The sequence below is a fragment of the Arachis ipaensis genome, chromosome B1 (genome assembly GCF_059453495.1).
Source record: "Arachis ipaensis isolate K30076 ecotype BB chromosome B1, ASM5945349v1, whole genome shotgun sequence".
In the NCBI taxonomy this organism is placed as follows: Eukaryota; Viridiplantae; Streptophyta; class Magnoliopsida; order Fabales; family Fabaceae; genus Arachis; species Arachis ipaensis.
The window spans coordinates 11,727,375-11,738,306 of record NC_142436.1 but is presented as its reverse complement, the minus strand read 5'-3'; the positions used below and the strand labels follow the sequence as shown (position 1 = coordinate 11,738,306).

At 40.4% G+C, this 10,932-nt stretch overlaps 1 protein-coding gene across 2 annotated transcripts; it reads left to right on the top strand.

Annotated features, from left to right (window-relative positions):
- The first annotated feature begins 436 nt into the window (after positions 1-436).
- LPXK (tetraacyldisaccharide 4'-kinase family protein) lies at positions 437-3,997 on the top strand. 2 transcript variants are annotated; one of them, XM_016327526.3, is made up of 8 exons: positions 437-629; positions 703-826; positions 2,083-2,316; positions 2,526-2,675; positions 2,811-3,020; positions 3,263-3,322; positions 3,522-3,602; positions 3,681-3,997. In XM_016327526.3, exons 1-8 carry the CDS (start codon positions 457-459, stop codon positions 3,840-3,842), a joined length of 1,194 nt encoding a protein of 397 aa, XP_016183012.1. In that variant the 5' UTR covers positions 437-456; the 3' UTR covers positions 3,843-3,997. The 2 variants fall into 2 exon arrangements, with proteins under 2 accessions (XP_016183012.1, XP_088357136.1); XM_088501010.1 differs by having other exon boundaries at positions 499-629; positions 711-826.
- Positions 3,998-10,932: the final 6,935 nt, after the last annotated feature.

Below are 10,932 nucleotides of genomic sequence, written 5' to 3'. Positions count from 1 at the left end.
AAATATCACCACATTGTCACTGTTCCTCATACGACAATTGGAATACACACAGACAACCACATATCTGCTACTATTGGATATTTTTACCTATTTTTGGGAAGAAAAATGGAGGAGAAGAAGTATAAAATGTATGTAGAGAATGACAAAAGTTGCACATCCTTTTATAGCTGTTGGAAGTTTGTATTACTGTATCTTATTTACTATGTAAATGTTATAATTTAACATGTATCTCGTTTATAGTGTAAACGAGATAAATTTGCATGTATCTCGTTTATACTGTAAAACGAGATATACACGTATCACGCATATTATCTTATTTCATTTACAGTAATCCTACGTATTTCTGTAATAATTTTTAAAATTATTTATTTGAGTAAATAAAATATTTTTTTAATTTATTTAAATAAAAAATCCGGTGGCCATTCCTTTCATTCCCCGTCCAAAAGAAGCAGGAATATGGAAAAAGTGAGGAGAGCAGTGAATGAGATAGCTTACGCTCGCAACCCTCGTAAGCTCTGTCGTCTTCACCGCTCTCTCATCCCTCTCCTTTCCATTGCCTCCTCTCTCTACAAACTCGCTCTCTCACTTCGCCACTCTCTCTACCGACACGGCTTCTTCCCAGTCCACCGGTAACCCTTCTTCTCCCTAACTTTGTTTCGAAAGGGCAGAGCTGTAATTTTGTGTTTTTGATTGTAAGATTAGTTTGCCAGTTGCTGTTGTTAGCGTTGGGAATTTGAGCTGGGGAGGAAATGGGAAGACGCCCATGGTTGAGTTTATAGCTCGCTGGTTGTGTCATTTTGGAATTTCACCTCTCATTCTTTCAAGGGTACTCTCTTCTCCTTCCTTGCTTGTCCATCTTTTTTAGTTTAGTTAATGGGCCTGAATTTTGCAATTTCCATACTTATATCATTATTGGCGAGATATCATAGGTGGTTTAGTTGTCATTGTTGGATAAATGATAATACTAGCATTTACACATATTCTTACAGGTTGCATCCCAGGTGTATTGCCAGAAAAATCCTGTAATAGAACATTAAAAGTATAGGATGTAGGCTAGCAATACCCTGCAGCAATGTGCATATGATTAATTATTAGGGTAAAGTATATTTTTTGTCGTTATGATTTCGAAAAGTTTTAAAAATATCTGTATCTGTTCTTTGAATAAATTTTAAATGAAATAAGTTTTAATTTTATTCAGCGTCAATCTGGTGATAAATTTGCAAAATGGCGGCAGATCAGTAAAGAAAGCCTTTTCTTTTATTAAATTTTTGGTGGTGAAAGTTAGTCAAAATAACTTTTTTCCTAATTACTCCTATGATAATCCCTTCTTAATCATCCTAATATTATCTCTCATCCGGTCCCTCCCTCATCATCTCCAGCACCCCACCTGCTTCATCAACATCAACATCATCATCTCCTCCTCAATATCACCATCACCCCTCCCTCACCCCGTTGCCACCCCACCCACTGTCACCTCCACCTGAATTTCGTCCCCAACCTCTCCCTCACTACACCTCACCACCACCACCACCAACAACAACAACAACAACAACAATCTCGAAAGCTCTCTTCCACTTGGTCTACTTCTTTTATACACTATCTAAGGCCAATAGCTGAACTGACTTCAATACACTTCCTTTTCTTTATACATAAATTTGAGAGTAAATATCTTGCCGACCGCTGACCATTTGCTCGAAAGACAGCTCTCCTTCACAATTCAAAAATTCCTAACTAGTTCCCAACCATCCAAATAATTAGTCTAAGCGGCTCTTGTTACTAGACTAAGTGGCCCCTATTATTGGACTAAGCGGTCCCTGAAATATCAGCAGTTCATGGTGTTATGCATTCATATCTTGTCTGATACATGATGTGTGTGTTACAAAGGAAAAAGTACACTTTTTATTTTTTGTGCAAATAGGATTATAATTTAATGATCAAATTTTAAGGCTTATCTCCTTTGGCATCATAACTGATGGAAGATATATTTGACCTTTCATGCCAAAATCCTAGCTGAAGCAATACTATTGTGTATTTTAATTTGTAACTTGCCTATCTGGTTTCATATGTTGCTTATTCTGGCAGGGTTATGCAGGTGGTGATGAAGTCAACATGCTTCGTAGGCATTTACTTTGGACACCAACTAAGTTTGGTGTTGGCGCAAATCGAGCTGCTGTTGCAAGTCAATTCATCCAAAGATATGGCTATGTTGATACCAGAGAGAGTTCATGGTATAGGAAACAGCAGCTGGGTCATGAGTTGAATGTTTCTGTTGATTCAGAAAATATTGGTGCTGTAGTTCTTGATGATGCAATGCAGGTAATGCCAACTATTGCACCCACCAAAGAACGATATAGAAAAGTAATTTCCTTTGCAACCTTTTTTTTGTTTATTGAGGTATGGTTTATGATTTAGTGTTAAGTATGATACTGGAAATACTGAGCCCTGCTTTTGGCTTGCTTAATTACCTATGTTCATTTTGTTTGACAAGAAGTTGCTGTAAATGTTATCTTCTGTATGTAAGGTAGCACTGGAGTTTGTGGCGTGATTTGGATATTGTAATGGTTAATGGATTGACTCTTTGGGGCAACCTTCAGCTTTTGCCACTTGGACCTTTGAGGGAACCCTTGACTGCACTTAAACGAGCAGATGCAGTTGTAATCCATCATGCAGACCTGGTATGCTAAAGCGATACCTTCTTCAAGGAAATAATTTGCAAATGTTTTTGTAAAGTTCCTTTTATCAGTTTGAATTTAGTCATTTGGTTGGTATATAGATTTGCTTACTGACAATGTACTTCGGGTGGTTCATAGGTGTCTGAGAATATTCTCAAGGATATTGAGTCAACAATCCGAGGAATCAAAGAGTCGATTCCACTTTTCTTCTCAAAAATGGATCCAACTTACTTATTTGAGGTGGGTAATACCAATGCCAATATACCGTTGACAGCTCTCCATAAAGCTACTATATTATGTGTTTCGGCTATTGGTTCCGCAGAATCTTTTGTGAAGAAAATTCAGAAGGTATTCCTCCTTAATAATCATTCCTCTTCTAAATAGCATAACTAAACATAAACATATCAATTGGCCAGTTGTATTTTCACTTGTTAAAACTTGTATGTTCCAGACATGATTAGTAACTCACACCAACCCCCTTTTATGCTGTGCTATCTAGCTATACTTTTACTTACCTTTTAAGTGGTTTTCGCTTCGAGGTCCCTGTTGTTATCTCTTTTTATCTCTAAAGTGAAAACTACTTGATGCAGATGGGTGCATGTTATGTTGATCGAGTAGATTTCAGTGATCATCATGCATTCCATGTCAAGGTACGTTATATATATCTCCTGAATTTCAAAGAAATATTTTTCTGACTGATTACATACTGTTATTTCAAGTCACCATTTAAACCACATTCTTTGCACCTGTGCTGCCAAGCCACGCCATTTAAATTTCCTCTTGTTTCTTAATTTTATTTAAAAAAAAAACATTTACTAGGATATTCTTTTTTTCCTCATACTAATCTAGGATATTGAGTTGATCAGAGCCAAGCTAAAAGAATTAGAGGGCAAGTTTGGTTCCAAGCCCATAGTTGTTATTACTGAAAAGGTATGCTCATATTTTTATGTATAGGTTTGTTTCTATATTCATAACCCCCTATTTTTAATTAAACTTTTGTCTTGGCAGGATTATGATAGGGACCCGGAGATTCTCAAACAGCTGTATCCATTTAAAACTTTTGTTGTGTGTTCTACATTGATGGTTATGTCCTATAAAGGAAGTACAGAGGATAGCTTTAAGAATTTTCTAAAGGACCACTTGAGATTAAAATTTCCTGCAGAAAATTAGTCTTAGGTTGTTGTAAGCTCTGCTTTTCATGCATGCATATGGTTAACTATCCCAGTATCATTTGATAGGCCCTCTCTTTTGCAGCCATGTTACTGGTCCCCGAAATTAGTACATTGATTATGAGTAATGTTAGTTCTACATAATATTTTTTGAAATGTTGACATTTTCATCCACCATTTGATGGGGGGTATGGGCTCCATACGAACCAAGGTTTTTTAAAGTGAAAGATTGGTAAAGCGAAAAATTAACTGATTAATCACTAACATTAAGATGATACGGTTCATATGTGATAGATTGAACATAGATCTTACGAATTCAATGATGATTAATTTCTTATTTTATATTTTTATTGCTTAACTACTCTCTTCACTTTAGAGTTGAGAGTTTTTTTCCTGCTCAATTCTACCATGGTCCATTAAATATCTAATAGTAGATTAGAGTATATGGGCATATGGTTTTTCACAAATATTCAAATAACATTATAGTAAAATTAGGAATCTTGTACCATTGCATGTAACACGTGTTTCTAATTGTGGGTTTGATACTTTGATTGAAATCTAGAAAATAAGTTGAAAAAGGCAAGCAAGCAAGTGTTTTTATAATACTTCAAAAAGAAAGAAAAAATGGACTTGCATTTTAAGTTTGGATGGTAATAATTTTATTTATGGGTGTGAGTAATTTTTTTTTTTGGTTTCCCACGGTATCCCCCAACCCGACAGGTCAAGGACTAATCCGTCGCGGTACTGAGCTCCATTTAAGGGTTTGCCGCTGGCCAATGGGTTGCTGCATGCACAAGGCGGGATTCGAACCCCCGACACTTGCTTAAGCGGACTAGTGAGCTAACCACTAGACCAACCCAACTTGGTTGGGTGTGAGTAATTTAAATTAATTGAAAAATGAGGTATAAAATTAAAATGTGTGTAATATGGACGTGTGACTCCTACAGGCTACAGCCTACAGGAAATGTCACTAACAAGGTAGCAAAGCATGATGGCGTTTTCGAAATAGATTCGGGAGGCAAAAGAAAAAGTGCTTCTTCGAGTTTTTGATGGGGAACTACCATGTATTCCTTTGGGCTTGATATCTCCGAAAATCAAGTTTTGGGTATTTTGATTTAAGGTTGTTCCATAGTTGTTGCAAGTCTACCGTGTTCCAAATTCTCCTTTCGAACCCCTTCCCTTTAATAATGCAGCATGCATGAACAACTAAACTATCAGGCTTTGTGCTATTAAATATGCAAATTATTGTACATATACAAAAATTTTATCAAATAGTTTATTTTTATTAAATTTAATTTTAATTATAAACTCACTTATTATTAAATTAGTTATATTTTTATTTAATTATAAATTTTATTAAATATTTATAAATTAAAAAAAAACAAAAAATATTTTATTAATTATAACTTTTTTTTATATAATTATATAATATCTACTAATATTATTTTTTGAATAAATACTTGTAATATATAATAATATAATAAGTATAAACTAATTAATAAATTATTGAAATATAAAAATAATAATTATTTTAATATAAAAACAAAATAAAAATACTTATAATAGAAAAAAAATAACAAAATTTTATATAATTATTTAATTATATCGGATTAATCGATTCAATAAGTGACTCACCAATTAAACAAATAATTCAATAATTCAGTAATTTGATTAGTTCGATTACCAATTCGGTTCTAACAATTATGAATTGTTCAATGTAACATGTGAATCTATAAAGTTGTTCACCTGCAGTTGGGCCGTGGATAAATGGTAGTATCATCACTCAAAGCTGTACCCGGGTTTGAATATTCAATGAGAAATATAGAACCTATACTAGTAGTACTTATAGTAGTGTGTGTACCCATTGGCCAGCGGCAAACCTTTAAATGGAGCTTAGTACCGTGACGGATTAGTCCTTGACCTGTCGGGTTGGGGAATACTGTGGGAAACAAAAAAAAAAAAAATAGTGTGTGTTGTATATGACAAAAAAAAAAGAAAGGTTGTTCAGCTCGATTTTCCTTACTCCTCATCATATATATCCCTAGGTTTCTCTTCTTTCTCACCATCAGACACAAGGTTCATTAGAAAATGATTAATTGATATGAATAATTAGTGGATATCTTGTATCTATTCTGGTCTTATCTTATCCATTTCAAATATACTTTGACCATTGTTTTGGTTTAAATTAATAAAATTTAGTTTACAAGGTCAAAATATGTATACAAACGAATGACAAAAAATGTGTTTGATTAAAACTCTAATTTATAATTTTATATATTTTTAGCCAATAAACTATAGCTCAAATAGCATAGTCTCCACATACTTACTTAAGAAGTCGTGAGTTTAAATTTTTCTATCTTCGGTATAAAAAAAACTTTATATATTTCTAAATTTTTTTTATTATTTTTTATATATAATAATAATTAATCATCATATATATTATATTAATTATATATATATATATATACCGAGACAGTAAAAATAGGTAGATACACTAACTTTGACTTATCTCGCAACAAAAATTGCCACAATGTCCTGATCAAATCGAGAGATGTGCAAATATCTATGATTTCGAATCGTGTTGCTAATCCTAATTTTCAAAATGCAATATCAGAAATTTTTCGAGATTAGAATACAAGAATTAGGAGTGAGTTGCAAGTTGTCACCCTATTGATCTTAATGGTTATAAAATGTGGTTGTGAAATTTGATTGATGTGTTGCTACAATAGTAATATAGTCGCCACAATTATTGTGTTCCTGATGCTTGAACAAGGAGTTTGTATTATATTTGATTTATTGCCTCTTTTTACCAATATAAATTTACAATTGATGTATCGATGTAAAGACTTAGATAGATGTCTAACATATGATAAAATTTAGATGTATTTTTTATGATTCATTTGATTATTTTATTAAATGAAAGATTTTTTTATTAAAAAAGACTTTTGAAGTGAGTAATTTTTAGTAGTTTGATTATTATTTAATTAGTATAAATATTAAATTATTTTTAACAAATAAATTTTATTAATTTATATATACAAATTTTAAAAAAAAATATAAGTACAAAATGTATTTATTTGTAAGTGCGGGTCTTTGATGTGGAGTCACCAATAAGATCTTATTACGGCCCAGCCCAGTTAAGCATGGAGACCAACCCGATCTGGAGACCTGCCGACCCGTTTGGGCGGATCATCGCGCCCGCCTGACTGGCCACCCGGCCACGTGCCCTCCTTGCTAGCTGCACAATAGCTGGGAAGAAGGAAACTTTCTAGAAGGAGGCCTCTTCCTATGGGGCCCACCTTTCTGACATGGTATATAAAGGGAGGGTCCTACCCTTCCCCAAGGTACGTCACACACATCACCTTACCCCCTTTTTCGCCTGCACACTTAACTGACTAGAGCGTCGGAGTGTCTTTGCAGGTGACACCCCTCTCATCACACAAAGAGCTCGGGACGTCGGCTGCTCCAGCTTCAACCCCGCAACCCGGAACTAGGCGATACCCCACCTTACCCACTGAAGGATCTCTCCGAACCGTCCGGTAACCGAGCAACCCTACATTGGCGCCGTCTGTGGGGACACCTGAATGGACGTCGTACTAGGTCCCGGAGAACCAGGCCGCGGGGCCGAGCACAGAGGGGAAGCCTCGATAGCTTCCTCCCGGGAGCAAACGAGGTCCCCTCCACGACGAACCGAGCCGTCTTCACGATCTCAAGAAAGACGCCCATTTGGGGGAACAGGCAGCAACAACGCCAGAATAATGCAGGAACTGCGTCACAGGATGCAGAACCTGGAGCGCCAGCTGGCAGATCAGGAACATCGTCAACGAACTCCCGAACCAAGCTACTCCCGTTCTCCTCCGAGAAGTCACTCCCGGCGAATGCCTAGCCCATGATCTGAATCTGAGAGCGCCCGGGAGGAAGAAGGACGCCCAAGAAGACGCCGCGACCCCGTGATATACACCCAGCCGGAAAGGAGATGCGCCACAGAGCGAGACCGGGAAGACGGCGGGGGAAGGCCGAGGAGAACGCGGCGACCCGTGATAATGGGCGCAACCCCGTTTCATCATTCCATCATCGAGGTCCGGCTACCAAAGCACTTTGATAAGCCGACGGACATGAGGTACGACGGAACCCAAGACCCGCAGGAGCACCTTACGGCCTTCGAGGCCAGGATGAACCTAGAGGGAGTGGGAGACGAAGTGAGGTGCCGCGCTTTCCCGGTCACTTTGGCAGGACCTGCAATACGGTGGATTAACAGCCTCCCACAGGGCTTGGTGGCCAGGTTTTCGGACATTAGCCGTGCTTTCCTAGCCCAATTTACAACCAGAATCGCAAAGGCAAAGCACCCGATCAATTTGCTCGGGGTGACTCAAAGGTCCGGCGAGCCGACCAGAAAATACCTAGACCGGTTCAACGACGAGTGCTTGGAGATCGACGGGCTAACTGATTCGATAGCTAGTCTGTGTTTGACGAATGGACTTCTGAACGAGGACTTCAGGAAGCATCTCACCACGAAGCCGGTGTGGACGATGCAGGAGATCCAAAGTGTAGCCAGGGAATATATCAACGATGAAGAAGTCAGTCAAGTCGTGGCTGCCAACAAGCGGCAGCCCTCCTACAATCAACCTCGGCAGCACGGTGGCAGAGAAAGGCAGAAGGAACACGCCAGAGACGGCGGTCAAGGCAAGACATCCAGGCCGTTTTCTCGAGTCGGGAAGTTCACCAATTACACCCCCTCACCGTCCCCATCATAGAAGTTTATCAGCAGATAGCCGAGAAGGGAATTTTGTCGAAGCCCCGACCTCTAAAGGACCGAACCGAGGGGAAACAAGAGCCTCTATTGTGACTATCATAAGGGCTATGGACATAAGACGCAGGATTGCTTCGATCTGAAGGACGCGCTAGAACAAGCGATCTGGGACGGGAAACTAGCCGAGTTCTCCCACCTCATCAGGGAACCGAGGAGACGAGATCGCGACTGCGAGGGAGAGGACAAAACCCGCGCAGTGAAGCAACGTCATGAGCCGGAGGACAACGAACACGGCCTTACCATAGTGAACGTGGTAATAGCAAGAGACGCGGCTCCAAGGTCGAAGTCGGCACACAGAAAAGACGCCAAAGTCCTGGCGGTTTCCTCATCTTTCGGGCGAAGCTTCAAGAGGGTTCCTCCCATTTCATTTGGTCCGGAGGACCAATGGTTCGATGAGGTCGCGAAAAACCCTCCCATGGTTATCACGGCCAGAGTGGGAACCGGCCTCATCAAGCGGATCCTCGTAGACACCGGGGCTGACTCGAATATCATGTTCCGCAATGTGTTCGATGCCTTTGGTCTACGGGATGCCGATTTAAAGACTCACCAGCACGGCGTTGTAGGCTTGGGCGACCACTTCATCAAGCCAGACAGGATAATCTCCCTACCGATATCCATAGGACTAGGACAGGGGCGAAGGTCGGTAATAGCTGAGTTCGTGGTTCTGCGAGACTCCACGGCCTACAACGTCATCCTAGGCAAGAAGACTATCAACGATCTCGGGGCAATGATCAGTACAAAGATGTTGGTAATGAAGTTCATCGCTGATGACGGATCCGTGGGGTCCATAAAAAGAGATTTGGAAACGGTAGTCGCTTGCGACAACGCCAGCCTCTCCTTAAGGAAGAAATCTAAAGAGGCATCGGGAGTGTTCCTCGCCGACTTGGACGCTAGAGTTGACGACAAGCCAAGACCCGAACCGAAAGGAAACTTAGAGAGGTTCAGAGTGAGTGACGTGGAGGAGAAGTTCACTTTCATGAACAGAAACCTCCCACACAACCTGAAGGAACCCCTAATGGAAATGATCAGGGCTAATGGTGACCTATTTGCTTGGACGCTGGCCGACATGCCGGGAATAGACCCCCAACTCATGTCACACCACTTGGCCGTCAAGCCAGAGGCCAGACCAGTGGCTCAGAGAAAAAGGAAAATGTCACAAGAAAGAGCAGAGGAGGTGGCCAGGCAGACGGCCAGCCACCTCGAAGCGGGATTTATTCGAGAACTCGACTACTCGACCTGGCTGTCAAATGTAGTTCTAGTAAGAAAGCACAATGGAAAATGGAAGATGTGTGTGGATTACTCCGATCTCAACAAAGCATGCCCCAATGACTGCTACCCCCTACCCAACATTGATGCGCTCGTCGACGCGGCGGCGGGATATCGGTATCTGAGGTTTATGGATGCTTATTCTGGCTACAATCAGATACCGATGCACCGGTCAGACGAAGAGAAAACAACATTCATAACGCCGGGAGGAATATATTGCTACAAGGTAATGCCGTTTGGCTTGAAGAACACCGGGGCCACGTACCAAAGGTTAATGAACAAGATATTCAGCGACCTCATAGGTAAAACGGTGGAAGTATACGTGGATGATATGCTTGCAAAGACCACCCGGCCTGAAGACCTCTTAAGCGACCTAGGAAATGTGTTCGCTTCCCTACGACAACACGGCATGAGGCTCAATCCACTCAAGTGTGCCCTTGCCATGGAAGCAGGAAAGTTCCTAGGGTTTATGATAACCCAAAGAGGTGTGGAGGCCAACCCTGAAAAATGTCAAGCAATACTCCAAATGAAGAGCCCGGGCTGTGTCAAGGACATTCAGAGGCTGTCAGGAAGGCTCACCACACTATCCCGCTTCCTCGAGGCGTCGGCTGCGAAGGCCCTGCCATTCTTCAACTTGATGAGAAAGGGGATAGCATTTGAATGGACCCCGGCGTGCGAGGAAGCATTCAATCACTTCAAAGAGATTCTTGCAACACCACCTGTACTCGGGAAGCCCAAGGTCGGAAAACCGCTCTACCTATACTTGGCCATAACGGAGGAAGAGATGGCGGTGGTTTTGGTGCGGGAGGAAGGGAAGGTTCAGCAACCAATTTACTTCGTGAGCAAAGCACTGTAAGGAGCAGAATTGAGATACAGCAAATTAGAGAAGTTGGCACTTGCACTCCTAACCTCTTCCCGTAGATTACGACAGTATTTCTAAGGTCATCAGGTAGTCGTGAGGACAGACCAGGAAATCCGCCAGATACTCCAGAAACTTGACCTAGCGGGAAGAATG

Excerpts from the sequence above, each read along its gene's own strand:
- LPXK (XM_016327526.3), top strand. The coding sequence starts at position 457 with ATGGAAAAAGTGAGGAGAGCAGTGAATGAGATAGCTTACGCTCGCAAC. Across the intron at positions 2,317-2,525 it reads TTCTTGATGATGCAATGCAG|CACTGGAGTTTGTGGCGTGA; the intron begins GTAATGCCAACT and ends TATGTAAGGTAG. Across the intron at positions 3,323-3,521 it reads ATCATGCATTCCATGTCAAG|GATATTGAGTTGATCAGAGC; the intron begins GTACGTTATATA and ends ATACTAATCTAG.